The sequence below is a fragment of the Eumetopias jubatus genome, unplaced genomic scaffold (genome assembly GCF_037043125.1).
Source record: "Eumetopias jubatus isolate StellerSeaLion01/CBP00866 unplaced genomic scaffold, mEumJub1_p1.0 scaffold_2, whole genome shotgun sequence".
Lineage (NCBI taxonomy): Eukaryota > Metazoa > Chordata > Mammalia > Carnivora > Otariidae > Eumetopias > Eumetopias jubatus.
The window spans coordinates 158,808,917-158,833,840 of NW_028274808.1; the positions used below are offsets into that span (position 1 = coordinate 158,808,917).

The following is a 24,924-nucleotide window of genomic DNA, read 5'->3' on the forward strand; positions in this document are numbered from 1 at the left end:
GCATGTCACAGTTCCCACCCATAATCAAGGAGAGGGGGCTGTGGAGGGATGTGAATACCAGAATGTGGAGATCATTCAAGGTTATCAAATACTTTCCTACAGTATTCCTTTATGTATGTAAAGTTCTCTCTTCTTCTGGAAATATTAGAGAAAATGGACAGCAGACTAGAAAGAAAAGAATTAATATATTACAACTTTTGGAAAAGAAGCAAATAAAATATCAAAGTCTAATTTACAAGGAAAACAAGGTTAACTTTCATAGAAAGAAACTATGATTAGACAGAATTTAAACTATGGAAAAATTCCTAGCCTCTTTTAACATTTAGCTTGGGAGTAAGAGCCCCTTGAAGCTATATAGTTGAAAAGAGAAACATGTTCACCTGGAGGTCTTAAATGCCTATGTAGAAAAACAAAACTGTATTTGTGCATGATGTGAATTGGTTTTGCCTTCTATAGTCATCAGAGAATTTTCCATGATTTATGAGTTTACTTCATTAATATTTGATATATGTGTTCCAAATTGATTTTTTATTAAACATTTCAGGGTAACTTTGAGGGTAGAGGATGTATCCTATTTATTGAAGTATGTGGTACCGCTAGTGCTGGGAAATGAGGAAAAAGTAGGCCACTTTGTTCTAGTCTTTGAAACTAATTATCTAGTTATCATAGAGCTCATGAACAATTGTGTAATTAAAAATGCTATATATCAATTTCACATACACATATTAAAATGCACAATTGTGTTAATAGATTTTCTATTTTTTTAATAGGATCCAAATGAAGATACAGAATGGAATGAAATTTTAAGAGATTTTGGCATTCTTCCTCCAAAAGAAGAGCCAAAAGATGAAATTGAAGAAATGGTTTTACGTTTACAGAAAGAAGCAATGGGTACAGTTATGCATTTGGTGGGCTGGATGAAGGAGATAATGATAGTGAAAATGTATTCCATAAACTTAGAGGGAGAAAGGACATTAGAAATCTCACCCATACTTTTGAAGTTAGGATACTGACACGTAAAAATTTTAACTGATGTGTTGAATGTCACAAGCTAGTTAGTAACAGAGCTGAAATGACCTGGTATCTAACCTAGTGAGACTTTTCTCTGCCATATTCCTCTAGCTCGTGATTACCTTCTATTTTGATCATGTAAATAGTATGTTTCATTTGTCAAGATTTTCAAGTACTTGGAAAATCTAAATTTATGGGGTCTAATTGATGTTCACATCTACTTTAAATGTAGCTTGGTAGCTCTGCGAACTTGGAGGGAAATTCACACTTTAAACAAACCTGAAGTAGTCAGCCACAGAATAGATTTATATATTGGAGAACCTGCAACATTAAAGATATCTTTATCTCCATTTATCTATACATTGTTTTTTCTAGCCATGTGACTATAAAGTAAAAAATGGTTTTTAAATTCAATTATCTAAAATTTATTTTGTTTTAGTTAAACCATATGAAAAGATGACTCTTGCACAGTTGAAGGAAGCTGAAGATGAATTTGATGAAGAAGATATGAGAGCTATTGAAATATATAGGTACAGTGATTTATTTGGGCAACTTATGAGTTTTTGAATGGAGAAGTATAAGAATGAAACAAAAAAAGCCCTATTTTTTCCTACAGAATAGATTTTAAGAGAACAAAACTAGTTTTTAAGAACATTTTAGTTTTTTTAAAAGATTTTATTCATTTATTTGAGAGAGAGAGAGAGAGAGAGAACACGAGCAGGGGCGGTCAGAGGAAGAGGGAGAAACAGACTCCCCAGTGTGCGGGGAGCCTGATGGTCCTTGATTCAAGGACCCCGGGATTATGACCCGAGCCAAAGGCAGATGCTTAACTGACTGAGCCACGCAGGCCCCCCAGGAACATTTTAGGTTCTTTTTTTTTAAAGTAAGCTCTACACCCAACATGAGGCCTGAACTCACAACCTCAAGATCAAAAGTCACATGTTTGGGTGCCTGGGTGGCTCAGTTGGTTAAGCGACTGCCTTAGGCTCAGGTCATGATTCCGGAGTCCTGGGATCAAGTCCCACATCGGGCTCCCGGCTGAGCAGGGAGCCTGCTTCTCCCTCTGACCCTCTCCCCTCTCATGTTGTTTCTCTCTCTCTCCCTCTCTCAAATAAATAAATAAATACAATCTTTTAAAAAAAGACAAAAACGACAAAAAACAAAAGTCACATGCTCTACCAACTGAAACAGTGAGGTACTTTTAAGAACATTTTAAAACCAACTCACTTTATATAAGAGTAGTTTTTTTCTTGAATATTTTTGCCTTTGCTTAAGTAAAAAACTATCCAATAATATACAGTGGAACTTCATCAAGTTACATATAAGTAAAGTGGAAAATATCCATAAAAGACCAATAAGAGCCACAGTTTTCCTTCTAAGATAATGTCTATCATATAATTAAATACCAGTCATAAATAAATTTCAGAAATTAGAACAGGTACATATATTTCCCAACTTATCCTGATATTGAAGCCAGATAAATTTTAAAAACAGAATATCACAGAAAAATATCTCTTATGAACATAGGCACAAAATTTTTAAACAAAATATTAGCAAATTAGGGCCAGCAATTAAAAAAGAACAATACATCCTGATCAAATGAGATTGGCCCCAAGAATGCTTTGTTTAACATGAAAATGAAAAAAAACCTAATAGTGAATTGGGTTAGAAGCAGCAATAGTCTGGTAGCATGAATATACCTAGATCTTAGCTCTTGTTTTATAAATGCTATTCTTTAATAACAGGAACCAGTGTTCTTTGGAGAAGACTGTGTGAGTTGAGTAATTACAATATGAGTCTGGAGCATCTTGTGGTACCAGAAAGTAAAGAAATGCTAAGGAAAAAATATCTTTTAAAGGTATAGGAGCCAAACTAAAGATTGGAAAATGGCCAGAGTTGGAACAACTTGAACAACAAAATAAATAATCATAATACTGGATGACAAAATAAATATCCAGGAGTCCCTAGTGATATAAATCAATAACTTAATACATGAACAAATTCAGAGAAAGTAACACCTCTTCTTCACTGAAAATTCCAATATATAAGTGTTAGATAGGATGAGGAAAATAGAAAAATCACCATCAAGGGCACCTGGGTGGCTCAGTTGGTTAAGTGTCTGCCTTTGGCTCAGGTCATGATCTCAGGGTCCTGGGATCAAGCCCCTCATTGGGTTCCCTGCTCACTGGGGAGTCTGCTCCTCACTCTCTCTCTCCTTCTGCCTCTCCCCTCCCCCACTCATGCTCTCTCTTTCTCGCTCTCAAATAAATAAAATCTTAAAAAAAAAAAGAAAGAGAAAAATCACCATCAAACACCAGAGTAATAATCTCCATGGGCCAGCCCTGCTGACAGATGCTGAAATGAGTGGGGAAGCTTAAATAGAAACAAGATATTTTCATAATCTCAAAGTGTCTCCCTCAAAATATTTAGTAATGATAAGGGAGGAAATAGTAAGTCTACAGTGTAGAGTTTTGGCAGACCCCATTTTATGGAAGTGACCAAGGTTAACAACACCAATAATATATATTGACATCAAGTAACTCCTGATAGGATGCACTGAGGAGGACACATTACCTATGTAGTATCCTTGTCAATAATTCGTAATCTCTGTCAAATTATAAAAATACATGCAAGAAACCCAAATTTGAGAGACTTTCAAAAAACAACTGAGTAGGTTGACATCAAGAAAGATGGCAGAGAGGGGCGCCTGGGTGGCTCAGATGGTTAAGCGTCTGCCTTCGGCTGAGGTGATCCTGAGGGTCCTGGGATCGAGTCCCGCATCAGGCTCCCTGCTCCCTGGGAGCCTGCTTCTCCCTCTGCCTCACTCTCTCTCTGTCTCTCATGAATAAATAAATAAAATCTTTAAAAAAAAAAAAAAGAAAGAAAGATGGCAGAGGGGCGCCTGGGTGGTTCAGTCATTAAGCGTCTGCCTTGGGCTCAGGTCATGATCCCAGGGTCCTGGGATCGAGTCCCACATTGGGCTCCCTGCTCGGCAGGAAGCCTGCTTCTCCCCCTCCCACTCCCCCTGCTTGTGTTCCTGCTCTTGCTGTCTCTCTCTCTGTCAAATAAATAATTAAAATCTTAAAAAAAGAAAAGAAAAGAAAGATGGCAGAGTAGAAAGCTCCAGGAATCCATCTGTCCACCTAGATAACTATTGTACTGACAGAAACTGTCTCAAGCAACAGCTTTGGAACTCTGGAGTCTATTTGAACGCTTGCAGCTTCTAAGATAAAGTTTAGCTGGTAAGTTGTCTTTAGTATTGGTTGATTTCAGCCCTCAGTGTGGTAATAGCTACCCATCCCTTATCCCCAGCCCCACGGTAGGCAACTGTTTGGACAGCAACCTGTGTTTCTGGCACAGCTTGCTGGAGCCAGAGTGGACAATGAAGACTTTGTCCTCAATATCATTTAATGTTCTGATTATGAATTGTTGCTTCTAAATGTGGAAGTATAGGCCCAAAAAGTGGTTGCCATGGTATCAACTTTCACTGGCTCAGGTGGCTTCCGGAGGATTTAAAGGAGCCACATCTGTTCATTTGTTTGTTTGTTTTTTGGACATTCAAGAACTACCAAATAAATGAGGGAATTTAGAAAGGCTTGGGAAAGATGAAAGCTCAGAAAAAGACCTGAGATGACCTTAATGCTTTTACCTCAGGCTGATCCCTGACACAAAGACACCATACAATAATAAAATAAATCATAGAGGAGGGGGGTCTGATTTCTAGGGTTACCACATTATAAGAATCCATTGTTCTTTTCAACAAAAAAATCACAAGACATACAAAGAAACAAAAAAGTATGGCCCATTCAAAGAACAAAATAAACTGATACAAAATATACCTGAGGAAGCCCAGATGTCACACTTATTAGACAAAAACATTAAGCCAACTAAGTTAAAGTTGCTTAAAGAGATAAAGGAAGACATGGTCAAAGACAGGAAAGGATCATATGAACAAAGTGAGAATAGCAATAAAGAGATAGAAATTATAAAAAAGAATGAAAAAAATATTCTGAAACTAAAAAGTACAATAAAAATGGAAGTGAAATATATATGAGGGCTTCAAAAACAGATTTGAACAAGCTGAAGAAAAATTCAAATTTGAAGATAAGACAATTGAAATTATTGAGTCTGAGGAACAGAAGGTAAAAGAATGAAGAAAAGTGAACAGAACCTAATTGGCCTTATGATACACTAAGTGAGCTAACTAATATAGTGTAAGAATCTCATCAGAAGAAAAGAGAAAGGAGCAGAGAGAATATTTTGAAGAAATAATGTCTGAAAGCTTCCCAAATTTGAGAAGAGACATAAATCTGTAAATCCAAGATGCTCAATGAATTCAGGTAGGATAAACTCAAAGAGAACCACATAAAGACACATCATAATCAACTATGAAAAAATAAAAACAGAAAGTTGAAATCAGTGAGAGAGAAACAACTTATCACATACGAGGGACATTTAATAAGTGTCAGTCAATTTCTCATCAGAAATCTTGGAGGCCAGAAGGCAGTGAGTTGATACATTTTAAGTGCTGCAAAACAACAACAACAACAACACACACAACTGTCAACTGAGAATTATTCATTTGGCAAAACTGTGCTATAAGAATAAAGGAGAAATGAAGATATTCCTAGATAAAAGCTAAGTGAGTTTGTTACTACTAGAACTGCCCTAAAAAAGTAGCTAAAGGGGTCCTTCATGCTGAAATTAAAGAGCACTAGACAGTGACTCAAAGCCTTCTGAAGAAGTAAGTAACATAGGTAAAAACTACATAAGTAAATATAAAAGCATTACTCAACTTTGGTTCTTAACTCTATTTTTACCTGTATGGTTTAAAAGGCAAATATATAAAACAACAATTATAAGTTGATGTTAATGGACAGACAATATATAACAATGTAGTCTGTAACAATAACAGTATAAAAGGGGAAGGATGGAGGTGTATTCCAGTAGAGTGTGTGTGGTATTGAAACTAAGTTGGTATTATTCGAGGTAGGTCATTATAAGATATTAATTTTAATCCTTAAGATAACCACTAAGAAAAAACTAAAAGAATAAAAGAAAAGAAGCAAATTAAAATGGCACAGTATAAAAATCAACTCAACACAAAGAAACAGTGATGGGAGAATTAAGGGGAAAAAAGCGCGTAAGAAATGCAAAGAAGAGTTAAATGGCAGAAGTAAGTCTGAAAGAGGGATCTTCATGGATGGGGGCAGCCTAATTCCTTATCTGGTCGTTTTGCTAGTAGCTGTGTCATACAGGTGGCGATGTGTTTTCCAAGATGTGTATCTTTTGAAATGGATGCCTCAGCAATCAAAAGCTTAATGTCAGGCACTTAACATTGCATAGTTTAAGTGTATTTTAAATTAATCTAATTGATCTCCAGTTAAGAGCAGAAATTGGCAAAATGAATACAAAGAAACATAATCCATGTCCTGAAAACCAAAGATATCTTGAGGAAGAACAAAGTTGGAGGACTCAAACTTCCTGAACTTACTATAAAGCGACAGTAATCAAAACAATGTAGCAGTGACATAAGGATAGACACACAGACAATAGAATAGAATAGAATAGAATAGAATAGAATAGAATAGAATAGAATAGAATAGAATAGAATAGAATAGAATAGAATAGAAAGCCTAGAAAGAAACCCTCACATATATAGTCAAATGATTTTCAACAAGGTGCCAAGACCATTCGATCTTTTCAACAAATGATACTGGGAAAACTGGATTTCTACACGTAGAAGAATAAAGTTGGACTTCTACCTCATATCATAAACAAAAAATAAAGTGGATGAAAGACCTAAATGTAAGAATTAAAACTATAAAACTCCTTGAAGAAAACATGGAGGGGGAGTAGTGTCCATGGCATTGGATTTGGCAATGATTTCTTGGAAATGACACCAAAAGCACAGGCAACAAAAGAAAAAATAGATAAACTGGACTTTATCAAAATTGAAAACTTTTGTTCAAAGGACACTGTCAAGAGAGTGAAAAGATAACCCCCAGAATGGGAGAAAATATTTGCAAATTATATATATAATATGGGATTACTAACCAGAATATATAAAGTATTCCTAGAACTCAACAATAAAAGACAACCCAATATAAAAACATGCAAAGGACTTAAATAGACATTTCTCCAGAGCAGGTATACAAATGGAAAATAAGTACATGAAAAGATGATCAACTTAATTAGTCATTAGGGAAATGCAAATCAAAACCATGAGATTCCACTTAATTCTCACTAGGGTAGTTATAATAAAGAAGACAGACAGTAAGAGTTGGTGAGCATGTGGAGAAATTGGAACCCTCAGACATTGCTGGTGGGAATGTAAAATGATTCATTGCTTTGAAAAACAGTCTGGGGGGCGCCTGGGTGGCTCAGTCGTTAAGCGTCTGCCTTCGGCTCAGGTCATGATCCCAGTGTCCTGGGATCGAGCCCCACATTGGGCTCCCTGCTCAGTGGGAAGCCTGCTTCTCCCTCTCCTGCTCCCCCTGCTTGTGTTCCTTCTCTCGCTGTGTCTCTCTCTGTCAAATAAATAAAATCTTAAAAAAAAAAAAAGAAAAATAGTCTGGAATTTCCTCAAATGTTAAACATAGAATTACCACATGATCCAGAAATTACTCTGAGATAGATATGTATACAAAACATGTACATGTACATGTACATGAATGTTCATAGTAGCATTATTTATAATAGCCAAAAAGTACAAAGAATGTGAATGTCCATCAACTAACTGGGTAGTAGATAAACAAAGTGTGGTGTATCGGAACAATGGAATTTTATTCAGCCATGTAAAGAATTGTGGTACTAATACATGCTACAACATGATTGAACCTTGAAAATACTATGCCAAGTGAAATTAACCAGTGACAGAAGGCCACATTTTATATGATTCCATTCATACGAAGTGTCCCAGAATAGGAAAATCTATAGAGACAGAAAGTAGATTATTAATTACTAGGGCCTATGATGGGGGAATAGGGAACGACTGCAGATGGGATTTCTTTGGGGCAGCAAAAATATTCTAGAATTAGATAGTCGTGAGGGAGGCACAACTTTCTGAATATTTTAAAAATCACTGAATTGGGGGCGCCTGGGTGGCTCAGTCTGTTGAGCGTCTGACTCTTGACTTTGGCTCAGATCATGGTCTTAGGATGGTGAGATGGAGACCCGTTTGGGGCTCTGCTCTGCACTCAGTGGGGAGTCTTCTTCTCCATCTCCCTCTCCCTCTGCCCTTTCCCCTGCTTGTGCTTTCTCTCTCTCTCTCTAAAATCAATCAATCAATCTTTATTTTTAAAAAAATCACTGACTTGTAAACTTTAAATAGTTGAATTTTATTGTGCAGACATGCCTCACTTTATTGTACTTCACTTTATTGCATTTTGCAAATATTGTGCTTTCTACAAATTGGAAGTTTGTGGCAACCCTGCCTTGAGCAAGGCTTTGGTGCCATTTTTCTAAAGCATTTGCTCACTTCAGGACTTTCACATTTTTGTAATTCTCACAATATTTTAAGCTTTTTTATTACTATTAAATTTGTTATGGGATCTATGTTCAGTGAGTATGACTCTCTGAAAGCTCAGATGATGGTTAACATTTTTTTAGTAATAAAATATTTTTTATTTGCTATTTGTATTTTATGTACATTATTGTTTTTATTTTTATTTTTTTAAGATAGGATTGAGATTTTTAAAAAGATTTTATTTATTTGTGTGTTTATTTATTTATTTGACAGAGAGAGAGAGACAGTGAGTACAAGCAGGGGGAGCAACAGAGGGAGAGGGAGAAACAGGCTCCCCACTGAGTGCAGAGCAGAGCCCAATGTGGGGCTCCATCTCACAACCCTAAGACCATGATCTGAGCCAAAGTCAAGAGTTCAATCCCAGGACCTTGGGCTCATGATCTGAGCTGAAGGCAGACGTTTAACCAACTGAGCCACCCAGGTGCTGCCCTACATTGTTGTTTTTAGACATAATGCTATTGCACTCTTGACAGACTACAGTATAGTGTAAACATAACTTTTATACACACTGGGAAACCGAAAAATTCATTTGACTCACTTTATTGTGATATTGGCTTTGTTGCCATGGTCTGGAACCGAACTCACAATATCTTAAAGGCATGCTAATATATGAATTATATGACAATTAAAATGTAAATATCATGAAGGAACTGAAATCTTCATATGACCACTCTGGAAAACAGTTTGACAATTTCTTACAAAGTTACATATACATTTAACATATAACCCACCAATCACATTCCTGAGAGAATTGAAGATATATGTCAATACAAAGAATTGTACATGAATATTCATAATAGCTAAAAACAAAACAACCTAAAAGTCCATTGATATGATGAATACATGCAAAGTGAATGAATAAACAAATTGTAGTATATTCATGAAATGGAATACTACTCTGTAAGAATAGAAAGCAAACTACTGATATACACAATAACTTTGGTGAAATTCAAAAGCATTATACTAAATGAAAAAGCCAGACCAACAGAATATTTGATATATGAGCATATGCATCATTTAAAAAATATGATTTTTTGATGAAAATATAAATTTCCAAAATTGACTCAATAGGAGAAAAGAATAAGAGAGAAGCTAGACTGCTTCCTAAAATTTGTTCTCTAGGTGATTCTTCTCTATTTTCAAGGTACATGTAACCTATGTTTTTATAAAGATGGAAAGCTTACTAACTTACTGCATAAAACATTGTTATATTAATTGATAATATAACCTGACTGTCACAATCAGACAAGCCTCATAAGAAAGGAAATAAGATTCATGATTCTTAGGTTGGTTGGTCAAAACAATCACCCAACATTGTTAATAAAAATGTATATTTCTCGGGCGCCTGGGTGGCTCAGTTGGTTAAGCGACTGCCTTTGGCTCAGGTCATGATCTCAGGGTCCTGGGATCGAGCCCAGCATCAGGCTCCCTGCTCAGCGGGAAACCTGCTTCTCCCTTTCCCACTCCCCCTGCTTGTGTTCCCTCTCTCACTGTCTCTCTCTGTCAAATAAATAAATAAAATCTTTTAAAAAAATGTATATTTCTCATGTGAATTGACTTTGATAATGCAACCAGCAAAATTCAAACTGTGGGAAACCTTGGACAAACAATCTGGTTTCCTTCAAAAGCAAAGAAATTGCTAGGGAAAAAAAAATAGATGGAAAGGAATCTGTAGATTAAATGAGATTTAAGATATATAACAACCATTTTTATAAATCTAATTTGGATCCTCATTTGAATAAACAAACTTTTAAAAATGGATACAGTACTCAATGCCACTGAACGCTCGAAAATGGTTAACATGGTAAATTTTATGGATATTTTATGTATTTTAGAATAGGATTATTTAAAAAATATCTGAATATATTAAGGAATTACTGTTTTTGGTGTGATTGTGCCATGTGAGTTACATTTTTTAAAGTATTCTCATCTTTTGGAGATATGTAATGAAATATTTGCAGATGAAATTATATGATGTCTTATATTTGCTTCAGAATAGCCCTTGAGGTAAGAAGATAATGGGGGTAAGATGCAAGAAGATTGGCCATGCATACATCTGGGGTCTCTTCACCTTGTATATGTTAGTAACTGTCCATAATATAAAGTTTAAAAATGCTCATTCCTGGGCGTCTGGGTGGCTCAGTTGGTTAAGCGACTGCCTTCGGCTCAGGTCATGATCCTGGAGTCCCGGGATCGAGTCCCACATCGGGATCCCTGCTCAGCAGGGAGTCTGCTTCTCCCTCTGACCCTCTTCCCTCTTGTGCTCTCTATCTCTCATTCTCTCTCTCTCAAATAAATAAATAAAATCTTAAAAAAAAAAATAAATAAATAAAAATGCTCATTCCTGAGACCAGCACCAAGAGGTAATATTCAGTAAATTTGGGTTGGATCTCAGGAATATGCCCATCTGTGGAACCTGCTATACCTAAGTGATTCTCATATAGGATGTCCACATGCCTTAACTTGAAAAACATTGCTTTAGACCAGTCTCTCTTTTGACACATAGATGCCAAAACCTTAAATACCATATTGGCAAATAGTGTATTAAAATAATCACATATAATGAATAATTAGTTATTCAAGGAATGCAAGGATTGTTCAAAGATAGCAGTCCTACTAATGTAACCGTTTGTGTCAGCAGAATTTGAGATGAGAATTGAGATGATTAATGCGGCTCTAACAAGCAACTACAGAATCTCAATGGTTTCAGGCGGGACAGTTGCTCACTCACAGGTGGTGTGGGTCCTACAATTCTCCTGAGCAACTCTCCTCTGGGTGATGACTAGGAATCTGGGCTCTTTTCGTTAGGTTGTCTTCATCATGTCAGAATCCTTTCCCTCCAGGCTTGGGGACTAGGGAGATAGAGTGAGTGATAGTATAGGAGATTTCAGGGCTGAGTCACAGAAATGCACGTAACACTTTCACTCTTGTTCTATTGGCCACAATCCAAGCTCCTGGGCCTAATCTAATTGCAAGGGAAGCTGACTAATGTAGTTTTCCCGTGAACCCTGGAAGAGGAAAATATACCAATGACTGCCCAACCAATCTCTGCCACAGAGATTAAAGGGAGTACTCTATGGGGAAGTTCTCTCACTCCCATATTCTGTATCAGAACTCCAACTCTAATTGCCACCAACTTATGGCATTACTTTCATATCTCTGTTGTCACTTTGAATCTAAGGAAACAGGAAACTGTAACCTTTCAAAAGTTATTAACAAGGGAAAATTCTGTAGTCATCCTGATAGTGGTGATTTAAAGCAAATTCCTCATTTACAGCCAAAACAAAACAACAAAAAATTTTATACTTTTTTCTTTTAGTTTTTATTATTTATCCATTTATTTGATAGAGAGAGAGAGAGAGAGAGAGAGAGAAAGCAGGGGAAGGAGGAGAGGGAGAAGCAGCCTCCCCACTGAGTAGGGAGCCCAGTATGGGCTCGATCCCAGGACCCTGAGTTCATGACCTGAGCCAAAGGCAGACGCTTAACCAACTGACCCATCCAGGCACACTTAAGACTTTTTTTAAAGCAGTTTTACATTCACAGCAAAACTGAGTGGAAGGTACAGAGATTTCCAATATACCTCCTGCCCCAGCACATGCATAGTCTCCCCCATTATCAACATCTCCCACCAGAGTGATAGATTTACTATAATTGATGATCCCACATCAATACATCGTAATCATCCAAAGTCCAGAGTGTACATTACAGTTCATCCTTAGTGTTATATTTTCTATGAGCTTGGACAAATGCATGACATGTAACCATCATTATAGTATCATACAAAGTATTTTCACTGCCCTAAAAATTCTCTATGGTCTGCCTATTGGCCAGCCTCCGCCCCTCCCCCTATCCCTGGCAAGCATAGTCTTGTCTCCATAGTCTTGCCTTTTCCAGATTGTCATATAGTTGGGGTCATACAGCATGTAGCCTTCTCAGATTGGCTTCTTTCACTTAGTAATATGCATTTAAGGTTCCTCTGTGTCTTTTCATGGCTTGATAGCTCATTTCTTTTTGGCACTGACTACTACTACATTATCTGGATATACCACAGTTTATCCATTTACTTACTGAAGGACATCTTGATTGCTTCCATGTTTTGGCAGTGATAAATATTAGACCTGTTATAAACACCTGTGTGCAGGTTTCTGTGTAGACATAGTTTTCACTTCTTTGCATAAATACCAAGGAGCATGATAGCTGGATCATATGGTAAGAGTATGTTTAATTATACAAGAAAACTCCAAACTATCTTCCAAAAGGTATACATTTTGTATTCCCACTGCAGTGAATGAGAGTTCCTGTTACTCCACATCCTCTCAATCATTTGGTATCAGTGTTCTGGATTTTGGCCCTTTTAATAGATATGTAGTTGTCTCTTCTTTCATTTTGCATTTTCCTGATGACATGGATGTAGAGCATCTTTTCATACACTTATTTGTCATCAATATATTCTTTGGTAAGTTGTCTGTTAAGGTCTTTGTCCCATTTCAAAGCAGGTTATTTGTTTTGTTATTGTTGAGGTTTTAGAGTTCTTTGTATATTTTGGATAATAGTTCTTCATCCAATGTGTCTTCTGCAAATATTTTCTTCCAGTCTTTGCAAAGGAGATAGGTCCCTACAGACAACAGTTGCTGCAGTGGCTTTCTGATGCCCAGTGTAGGCTGATAGTAGGGCACATTGAAACAGTAGGTCCAGATTCCCCAGTTTCTGGATTGCAGCAGAGAAAGCTCTTCCCTTGGCAGACCAGTTTTCAATGTTGTTTTGGGAGTCATTCCTGGTAGCTCAGCCTGTAGTCTTCATTTTTACATCAAGTGTGTTAAGCACTTAATCCCCCAGATTAAGTCTGTTTAAGATAGCTGGAGGGCTTTCTGTTTTTGTGACTGAATCCCAATTGATGTGATTGCTAGGTGAAAAATGCTGGCCGTTGAACATGAGGTCTCCTTCTGATGGCAAAACTAGGTGTGACTCTCCCTGCCCAACCCACTGAAATAACAAAGAAAACTGAGGAGAATGTGCGAGTAGAGGAGGAAGAGAAGTGTTGACCGTCACACTATTAAGTAATCACTCTTCTCTACCACTTCTCTTCCTGCAATAAATTTATAACAAGTAATTACACATATTTGCAAAGGCTTTGGACTGAAGGTCAGCTTAGCATGATAGTTAAGAGCATGTAAACAGGATAATAATAGTACTAACTTGATAAAGTTAAATTAGTTAATATAATGCACTTAAAACCGTGCTTGGTACCATAGTAAGCACTCAATAAATATTAGCTATTATTATGTGTATTCCTTAGTAAGTGTTTAACCTGTGTATGAGAATTTGTTAGCTCAATGTCTAAATAAACTCTATAGCTATGATTAAGACCTAGTCTTAAATAAAAATAAATTTAAAAGTCAATAGCTGAGGCTCCTGGGTGGCTCAGTCGGTTAAGCATCTGCCTTCGGCTCAGGTCATGATCCCAGAGTCCTGGGATTGAGCCCTACATAAGGCTCCCTGCTAAGCAGGGAGTCTGCGTCTTCCTCTGCCCCTCACCCTGCTTGTGCTCTCTCTCTCTCTCTCATTCTCTCGCAAATAAATAAAATATTATGAAAACAAAAAATCAATAGCTAACTCCTTATTCTTTGCAATACCTGTAACACAAATGCCTGTATGAAAAGAGAAATTGGGGGGCGCCTGGGTGGCTCAGTTGGTTAAGTGTCTGCCTGTGGCTCATGTCATGATCTCAGGTCTTGGGGTGGAGCTCTGTGTCAGGCTCCCTGCTCAGTGGGGAGTCTGCTTCTCCCTCTCCCTCTGCCTCCCCCTCCCCCACTTGTGCTCTCTCTCTCTCTCTCTCCCTCTCAAATAAATAAATAGAATCTTAAAAAAAAGAAATTAGCATTATAAGACCATTAATAGTTATTCTATCATTCTTTAAAGTGTCTAATATGTTCTAGCATTACATTCATTGCCCTAAATTGTTACTATATATAGGGATGACCTGAAGACTATGACAATTTTCTTTTTTTTATTTCATTTTTTTAATTAGAGAAAAGCGGTTACAAGAATGGAAAGCTCTTAGGAAAAAACAAAAATTTGGGGAATTAAGAGAAATTTCTGGAAATCAGTATGTGAATGAAGTCACAAATGCAGAAAAAGATGTATCAGTTATAATTCATTTATACAGATCAAGGTAATTACCATAGCGTTTTTGCAAAATGTTATTATACTAATGTTTTAAGATATTTATGTATGGTTTTGAGGTTTTATAAAGCATATAACAAAGATTATTCAAGAAAAGAAAGCATATATATATATATATATATACACACACACATACATATATACATATATAATGTTAAAAAACAGAATCCAACCAAGTAAATTTGAAGACCTAATTGGCTTTATTAAGTGATTAATGAATCAGGCAGCATCCTATCCAGGTAGAGGGAAGTTCCAATGAGTTGTACAAAATGGAAGGTTTTTATAGCAAGGAGGGTGGGACAGGAAGTTATTAGTGAAAGAAAAGAAAGGATTATTCAGGCAAGGTCACCTTCTCTTAGGGGGAATGGGAGGGGAGTTCTTATTAGATTCATTACCTCATCTCAATGGAGAGCTCATGGGACAGATTACCTCATTTGGTACTGACCAGAAAATTCCAGATTGATTGACTTAAAATATCACTCCTGGAGAGGTTGAAACTGAAATTAAGTCTTTGCTGTCCTGGGAGCAAGTAACTCCACCTTGGGCCTTGTGGCTTTCTTTTTAACATATACATACATGTAGAGAGTAATGGGCTTCAGGGATTAAGTTCGGTTTTTTATTAGGTTTTCATGTCTAATTTAAAGAACTTGTCACACTTTTTAGAAAAGTAGCATTCTTTCAGGGTGCCTGACTGACTCAGTCAAAAGAGCATTCAACTCTTGATCTCAGGGTTGTGAATTTGAGCCCCATGTTGGGGGTAGAGATTATTTAAATAAATAAACTTTAAAGAGAAAAAAAACACTTTTTGGCCATTAATTTTTTTTAACTTATTATGGAAATTTCAAACATTCAAAAAAGTAGAAATAATGATAAGATGAACACCCTAAATACCAGCTGGGTAGATTCAATAATGAACATTTTGCCACTTTTATATGTTTTTATTTGTATGTAGCTATGTGCATGTATATATATTTGCAGAATCATTTCAAATTATACACAGCATACACCTTTATTCCTGAGTACTTCAGCATGCATCTTCAAAATATAAGGGCATTTTCTATATAACCATAATACTGTTTTCTCAACTAACAAAATTAGTAATAATTCCAAAATTAATAATAATTGACGAAGGATCCAGTCAAGGGTCATGCAGTGCATTTGGATAGATCATGTCTTTTAAGTCTCTTTTAACAGAACAATTCCCTTGTACTCCCCTATGCTCCTAAAACAATTTATAGTGCCTACTTGTACTAAGCATAACCCAAATGTCCTCAGACCTTACCAGCCTGGTATATGATAATTGGGTAGAGTGGACTTTTCCCCAACTCTGTGCCACAGACACACTGCAAGCTCCCAGGGTTTCACAAATCTCTCTAGCATTAGGTCCCAGCTACTCTGCCTGGGCTCCACGCCACTCCGGGAACAGAGGCCATGCCAGTTTCCTCCTTGTGTTCATCTCGTTCTCTGAATAAAAAACTTCTTCTCTCTTCAGGTCCTCACAGAAACTCTGCACAGAGCAATTTATGCAAATCAGAGCCCCGCTGTTTACCAGCTCACCAGTTCCTCAGACAAATTTTGAGAGGACACCATGTCCCATTAAAGAAGACATTACTGTTATTGTAACTAAAATGCTTGGAAACTAATTTTTGAGTAGTTTAAAGCCTTAAAAAGAATCATTTCCCATTTTTCCTATACCACTTATCTGGTTAAACCAATTGGTAAATGCTGCTGATTTTGGTTCCTCACAAGTAAGTATGAGAGACACTGACATTTACAATAATGGGATTTGTGTGTGAGAAATGTTGTATACTGAAGTGATTCACTGAATATCTTTTTCTGGGAGCCAGTGTGATTGGCAGAATAGATGTTGGTTCTGAATGCCCATACCACAGCACAAAATTACTTACTTTAATGGTTATTTCTAGAGAAAGGATTAGGTTGGACAAATAATTTTCCAAAAATTTATGAAAGAGATCGAATGTGTTATAGTTTCAGCTAGGCTGTTTCAAACTCTCATTTCCTCTGATGGACTCGAAGAATAAGAATCTTCTAAATAATATTTTAAGTATTTGTGACCCCAGAAGATTTTCTGAGGGGCAGTCAATCTAAGATAGTTACATAAAATATTCATTCTCTTGACATTAAGAAAATGCATTTATGTGTTGGTATAAAACACACATTTTAAGAAAATTTATAATAAAATTTATACAACAGAAAATAATTACTTGTGTGACAAATAGTCCTTAGAAAAGTCTAGTTTTTAATAATGGATTGACTCATAACTTTTCATATTGTAGAGTAGAATATAACTGTTAAATATATTTGTGTTTCTAGCTGCCTTCTATAAATTTTATAGGAACAAAAGAGTTTTTTTTTTAAGATTTTATTTATTTGAAAGAGAGCGTGAGAGAGCATAAAGAGGGGGGAGATGCAGAGGCAGAGGGAGAAGCAGGCTCCTCACTGAACAGGCAGCCTGAGGCAGGGCTCCAGCCCAGGATCCCAGGATCATGACCTGAGCCCAAGGCAGATGCTTAACGGACTGAGCCAACCAGGTGCTCCAAGAGTTTGTTTTTTAACTCGGTTCCTATGTTCTGTAATTTTAATGTCTTTTTGCCGTTAAAATTATAGAACTTGGCCAACTTTTCATCCAAGTGAAGGCTCAGCTGGCCTAGTGTCCCCTAGAGGGATCGAATCATCCTGGGCCAGTGAGCTTAGTGGCTAAGCTTCCAGGCAGGCTTGATTCTGATTTTATTCAGTCTTACACCTGTGCCCAAATTCCAATTTTGGGTTTTTACATCATTCCTATGCCAAATGTATGTTTTGAGCCTTGAATACCATAACTAGGCCCTTATCTCATGTTCTGATGCAGAGGTCTCCCTTATATTTTATAGTTCTTCTGGAGTTAAATTCTGGCCCCTGAACCCCAACACCAAATTTGTTCCCTTACCACTTGCTGTCAGATTGTCTTCAGGCAACCACTTTGTCTCTGCACTAATCACATAATCTGTTACACCATACTCTCTTAATTCTACACTTTTCACTATCACCATCAATGTCCACCTACCTTCTGCCATTCACCCCACCTACCCTGTAAGTGTCCATCATACCACTGACTCAGCTCTCATTCTGACAGTATGATAAAATTCCTTTAAGTTAGATATTAGTGGATTCATTTCACTATTTGAGGAAAATTGAAACTTATAAAGTCAATTTATGTTAATTGCTTTGTGTGGAAAATTGATATTTAAGTTAGGCAGTACATACTTTTCTAATATTAAAGTAGGTCACCCACTAAAATAAAGCAGTATCTAGATTTATAGTTGGTTGTAATTATGAAAATAAATGATGTTATATATTCTGAAATATAATTATTCTGAATATATATTTCTGAAATATAATTCTGAAATATATTCTGAAATATAAGTTAAATGTATAATGCATTAAATTTCTTGCTCTATGAATTGATATATAACATTGTCTACTATTAAGAGGATTTCTGAGGATTTTATAGATGCTGGAGATGCAAAGGCTATAAAACATCTGTCTATGCCATCAATATAGTAGAGAGAGAGACAACTAGACATAATAATAAAGTCTCTTAGGTGCTACAGTTGAATTATGTACACAGCGTGGAAGCACTGAAGAGGGAGTAGTAAGTTTTATGCTTGGAGGAAGGAAGTATGGAACTTTCTACAGAGTATGTAATTCTTGGTCTTGGCCTCAAAAAATAAGATTCCCCAAAGAGGAAGTAGACAGGATTAATGGAGTATGTTAGATGGAGTGTCCAGCTGAAGAAAGATACAGAAATAAGACGGCATTTTGCTTTGGAGAGCTTTAAGTAATATGGTAGCAGGCAGAGAATAATGCTAGAGAGACCACAGAGAACCTTGAAAGCTATACTGAAGAGCCCAGACTTTATCCTGAGGGCAGCAAGGAGCCCTTGAGGAATTTTAAGCTTGAAGGAAGGGCAGTTGTTACCTGGTGAGATTTTCATTTTGAGCTCCCTTTGTCAACAGGATCAAGGATGAATTTGGGAAACCAAGACTGGAAACAGACCCTTAGGATAATCTGATGAAGCTCAGATAAGAAAGGAAAGGAGTAAGGTAATGGAGAAAAAGAGGAGAGGTTAGATATGAGATAAGGAAGTAGAAGCAATATGATGTGATTACCGATTAGATGTTGTAGAGAATAGGGAGATTTTTGGCCTCAGTGCCAAACTAAGAAAATACAGAAGAAATGTATAACATATACAGATATACATTTTTTTCCTTTGAGGGAGGAGAGGAGATGAAATTCATCAGTGTTAATGTCAGAATGGATAAGATTGCACAGTGAATGTGTCTAGTGTGAGAAGGACACAATCACATAGAACATCTACATTTGAGTCATAGAAGAAGGCAGTCAAAGAACTAAAAAGGAAATTAATAGAAAGTGCTATCGCAGCAGCTCTTCCTGCCCACGGGTCCTGTCCCTGTGCTTTAATAAAACCTCCTTTTTTTTTTGCACTGGGGGAGAAAAAAAGTATAATCAAAAAAGCCAAAAAAAGGGAAAACCTTTCAATAAAGGAAGTGAATGGAACATAGAGATTATTTCCCTTTTTATTTGGGCTATGAACAGGAGAGTAGTTATTTGAAGGAGACACAGAGTTGTAAAGAACTTTTAAAAAATTTAGTAACTTAAATATATTTATAGAAAGTGGAGAAGATTGAAAAAAAAAACAGGAAAAGAGAGCAAAATAACAGAGAAAGGTCCCATGTGAAATGAGTATGGGATGAAATAAAGGATTGGCTCTGAAACAGTTTGATAAGGCTGTGAATGAATGATAGAGAAAAGGAACTAATTGAAGAGTGGGTATATTGGGAGTGAAACTGACAGAGAGCAGGAAGAATTATAGGTTCTGGTCACACTTCCAATCAATTTTTTTCAGTTTATTTATTGTTAGTAATCTCTATACACAACATGGGGCTCAAACTTATGACCCCAAGATCAAGAGTCACATGCTCTTCCAACTGAGCCAGTCCGATGCCCCTTAAATATCTGATGGGGAATAGTTCTGGATAATTGGGAACAAGATGCTGCATGGACTGGGATGTCAAAGAAAAGTGTGGGTGAAGTATGTCAGAGTCAAGAAATTCAAGGATGTTTGTGGGGCACCTGGGTTGCTCAGTGGTTAAGCGTCTGTCTTCAGCTCAGTCATGATCCCAGGATCCTGGGATCAAGCCCCGCATCAGGCTCCCTGCTCGGTGGGAAGCCTGCTTCTCCCTCTACCACTCCTCCTGCTTGTATTCCCTCTCTCGCTGTCTCTCTCTCTCTCTGTCAAATAAATAAAATAAAATCTTAAAAAAAAATTCAAGGAAGTTTGAGATGAGACACTTTGGATGTCATATTCTCATGTGGAAATAAGGCCAAGGTGGTGGGGTGATGGAAAGAGTTGGAATCCCTTGTTTCAACTCAGAACTGCCAAGGATTCCCTAGAAGTGTGCTGTGTTGTTTTGTTTTTCCTGGGTCCTATAAACTGGGAACTAACTTGATTAAATTGATGCTAAGTCAGATGTAGATAGCCTTAGTTAGGCATCAAATTCCCATGATAGCAAGCTTCACTCCCAGGCTATAATAGTGTTTACAATAAATATGGGAGGACTCTGAAGTTTATCATTACTAAAGGTAACAAGAGAGGATGAGAGCTGATAAGCTGTTATATCAAAAGAATATCCGAAGAGGGGCACCTGGGTGGCTCAGTTGGTTAAGCTTCGGGACTCTTGGTTTCCACCCAGGTCTTGATATTATGGGTCAAGGGATTGGACTCTGCACTCAGCAGGGAGTCTGCTTGAAGATTCTCTCCCTCTGCCCCTCCTGCCCCTCACACACCCTCTTTCTCTTTCTCAAATAAAATTAAAAAAAAAAAACCCATATCCAAAGATACATTTTTTTGTCATGGGGATGTTTCACTTACTTCATTAGACTGAGATAAGTAGTCTGCTTTTAAAGATATTGTGTACTGTTTCTCTTTTTAGCATCCCAATGTGTTTGTTGGTTAACCAGCATCTTAGTCTCCTAGCAAGAAAGTTTCCAGAAACTAAATTTGTTAAAGCCATCGTGAATAGCTGTATTCAACACTACCATGACAATTGTTTACCAACAATTTTTGTTTATAAAAACGGTCAGATAGAAGGCAAATTCATTGGAATTATAGAATGTGGAGGGATAAATCTCAAGCTGGAAGGTAATGATATTATTTTTAAAATGTTTATTTAAAAAAACAGGTGAAGACTTCCATAAATTAACAAGTATCATGAAAGTTTATTTCGATAAAACATAAGGTGTTTTCCCTCCCTTCTAGTCTCTTCTTGTATGCCTCCAGATTAATTTTCCTAATAATAGTACTCTTATTACAACATCTACTTGCTTAAATCCTTAATGGTTCCTTGTGTGAAATAAGTTAAAAATACAGAATCTTCTGCTTGAAAATTTCAGCCCACCTATCCAACTATATTACTCAATGCTTTCTAGTTTCTGCTCCAGCCAAGCTGTTCTTCAACCACTACTGCAGAAACCCCTTATTCACTTATGCCTTTATTCTTTGTCTCATACTTGTTCCCTGTACCCAAAATACTCTACCATTCTTTATTCTCTCTCTCATACCCTATTTTTTTGTGGTTCTCCTAGGTTTCCATTTCTCTCATTATGTCATTTTGGACCAGTTCATAATCTTGTCTTCCTCTTCTCTACTAAATTTCTATAGCATATTTTCTCTATACAATTTATTTTTCACTTGTCCACGTACTATCTGATTTTGTCAGTTAATTCCCTTTATTTTCTTTTTTCATAGCACAGTATTTATAATTTTAACTTCTTTAATAATTTTTACTTGCTAACCTACTTCTAAGGCCATATCCTTGATCTAGTCATTTCTTGGAACGGCTTTATATTATTAAAATCTTCTTCTCACACCATCATGTGAAAGCCATTGAACCTCATCCTTTTAATTAAAAAAATTAATACATAAGAGTACAAACAATAATATAGCAAACATTCATGTAATTGATTACTGCCAAAAATAACAAATGTGAACATTTATTCATTTGCTTGAGCTATTTGTTTGTTGTTCAAATAAACATTACAGATATGGTTGAAGTTATGTATAGTTTCATTCCTAGTCCCATTCCCCTTCCTGTCTCCTTACAGACAATCACTATGATGAATAGTGTATTACCTGGTCCATGTTTTGGGGGGGGTTGGTGTTTTTTTGTATATTTAAACAATTTTTTAAATTGTTGTAAAATACACATAATATGAAATTTATCATCTTAACTATTTTGAACTATAGTTACCATGCTGTACATTACATACCCAGGACTTATTTATTTAACCATTTTTAAGTATATAGTTCAGTTGCATTAAGCACATTCACATTGTTGTGCAAGCATCACCACTATCCATCTCTAGAACTCTTTCCGTCTTGCATAACTGCAACTCTATACTCACTGAATGATAGCTCCCTATTCCCTTCTCCTCCAGTCTTGGCAAGGTTTCTGATTCCATGAATCTGACTACACTCAATACCTCATATAAGTGAATCATACAGTATTCTTTTGTGACTGGCTTATTTCACTTAGTATAATGTTCTTAAGTTTCATTCATTTTATAGCATCTGTCAGAATTTCCTTCCTTTTTTTAAAGATTTTATTTATTTATTTGAGAGAGAGAGTACATGAGGGAGGGGAGGGCCAGAGGGAGAAGAAGACTCCCCGCTGAGTGGGGAGCCCGATGCGGGACTCGATCCAGGGACTCCAGGATCATGACCTGAGCTGAAGGCAGTCACTTAACCAACGGAGCCACCCAGGCGCCCAGAATTTCCTTCCTTTTTAAGACTGAATAATATTCCATTTTATGTTTGGACCACATTTTGTTTATCCATTCATCTGTCCATGGACACTTGGGTTGCTTCTACCTTTAGGCTTTTGTAAATCATGCTGCTATGAACATAGGTGTACAAATAATCTGTTCTAGTCCCAGTCTTTTGGGTATGTATTTGGAAGTAGAATTGCTGGATCATATAGTAATTCTATTTTAAGTTTTTGAGAAACAGCATACAGTTTTGCATAGTGGCTGCCCCATTTTACACTCCCACCAACAGTGCACAGAAGTGCCAGTTTCTCTACATCCTCACCAACACTTGTTTACTCTGTGTGTGTGTGTTTTGTATAGTAACAATCCTAATGTATGTGAGGTGTTTTCCCCACTGATTTTTAATGTTTCCTAATGTCATTTTTCATGGTTCCACAAATGCTTCAATTTATTTCTGAAGTCTTTACTATTTGTCTGTCCCTGAATCAATACAGCACTGCATTTATTACTACAGCTTTATAACAAATCTACAGTTGTCTCCAGCAGGGCAAATCTTTTTCAGAATTTCATGTGAATGTTGGAATTAGTCCACTTACATGAAAAATCCTGTTGATTATTAGAATCATATTTATAGATGATTTGTTGGAGCCTTGATATCCAATAACAGTGGAAGTTCCAATCCATGAATGAGATATATCTCATCACTTATCTTGGTCTTTTGTTTTTTGTAATTTTCCTCAGAGATATATATATTACATTTTGTAACATATTTTATAATTTTCCTCAGAAGTGTGTTTTGTAATTTGCCTCATAAATATTCTGTTCATCCATACGGTACTTAGGAATAAATTTAACAAAATTATGAATTTATAGGGACTGGGGTTTTGGATTATCAGTTCAATTCTTTTGGTTTCTCTCTCAGATAGATTTTGGTAATTTATATTTTTGTTAAAATTTTCCCATTGAAGTTTTCACATGTCTTGGTATAACTTTTTCATAGTGTCATAGCCATATTAGAATCTTTACCTTGGTTACGTCCCATGTAAATTCTTTATATGAATTGATTTCTTTCCTTTTGTGATCATTTTTGCTGAGGTATGTCTATTAGTTTCTTCAAAGAATGAGCTTTTGATTTTGTCGGTCACCTATACTGATTTTGTTTTTCTATTTTTGCTAATAAGTCTTTTCTTCATTATATTCCTCTTTCAGCTTTTCTTGGGTATACTTTATTGTTCTTTTCCTAGCTTCTTGATTTGAACTTTTAAGCCACTTATTTTTAGTCAATTTAAAATAAACATTTTAGCCATAATTTCTCCCTTTAAGTATAACTTTGTTGTATCCAATATGTGTTTTGATATTGCAGTACTTTCATTGTCACTCAGTTCTAAATATATCCTCATTTACACATTAATTTTATTAGCATCAATTACTATTTCACATAGATGAGGAGTTATTTTCATTTTCCAAGATTTTTATCTGATTTAATGATGGGTTATTTATTGCAGAACTTGAATGGAAACTAGCAGAAGTTGGAGCAATACAGACTGATTTAGAAGAAAACCCCAAAAAAGGCATTGTAGATGTGATGGTATCTTCAATTAGAAACACTTCTTTTTATGATGACACTAGTAGTTCAAACAGTGATAATGATGATACCAAATAGAAATATTTAATAAATAGCTGCAAATTATTTACTGAATGTTTTTCACTGCCTTTGTAATCAGAGATCAGAAAATTTATGGATTTATTTTCATATTTATATTAGAATGATAGCTTATATATCATTTAAAAAACTTTCACGTATTTCAGAATATTTATTGCCTCCAATGAAAGCCGAGTTTGTACTGAACCCTTAATATTTTTCTGTGGTTTATCCTCTTTTTGACCCATGTTGGATAAGAGCACCAATATTACAAGTCCTCTGTGTTGCTTACTCCCAAAGAGGCCTATGAATGAATATAATGAAAGATGACCATGAAATTTCATTTCATTTACATCAATAGATTTTATTTTTATTTTCTTCTTTTTATTTTTTTAAAAGATTTTATTTATTTATTTATTTGACAGAGAGAGAGAGAGAGAGCACAAGTAGGCAGAGAGAGAGGGAGAAGCAGGCTTCCTGCTGATCAGAAAGCCAGATGCGGGGCTTGATCCCACATGACCTGAGCCAAAAGCAGCCGCTTAACTGACTGAGCCACCCAGATGCTCCTATTATTATTATTTTTTAAGTAGGCTCCACACCCCATGGGGGGTTTGAACTCATGACCCTGAGATTAAGTCACATGCTCTACTGACTAAACCAGTCAGGTGCCACTATATCAATAGATTTTAAATTCTATTATTTAGGGGCCTTG

General features: G+C 36.3%; 1 protein-coding gene across 1 annotated transcript in view; it reads left to right on the plus strand.

Moving 5' to 3' along the window:
- The window catches only part of PDCL2 (phosducin like 2), a 38,718-nt gene extending 14,485 nt beyond the window's left edge, over positions 1 to 24,233 (plus strand). Inside the window, exons 3-7 of the mRNA XM_088021346.1 lie at positions 771 to 891; positions 1,451 to 1,541; positions 14,568 to 14,711; positions 20,737 to 20,945; positions 24,076 to 24,233. Coding sequence (XP_087877472.1) covers positions 771 to 891; positions 1,451 to 1,541; positions 14,568 to 14,711; positions 20,737 to 20,945; positions 24,076 to 24,233 — 723 coding nt within the window. The remainder of the gene's footprint in view (positions 1 to 770; positions 892 to 1,450; positions 1,542 to 14,567; positions 14,712 to 20,736; positions 20,946 to 24,075) is intronic.
- Positions 24,234 to 24,924: the final 691 nt, after the last annotated feature.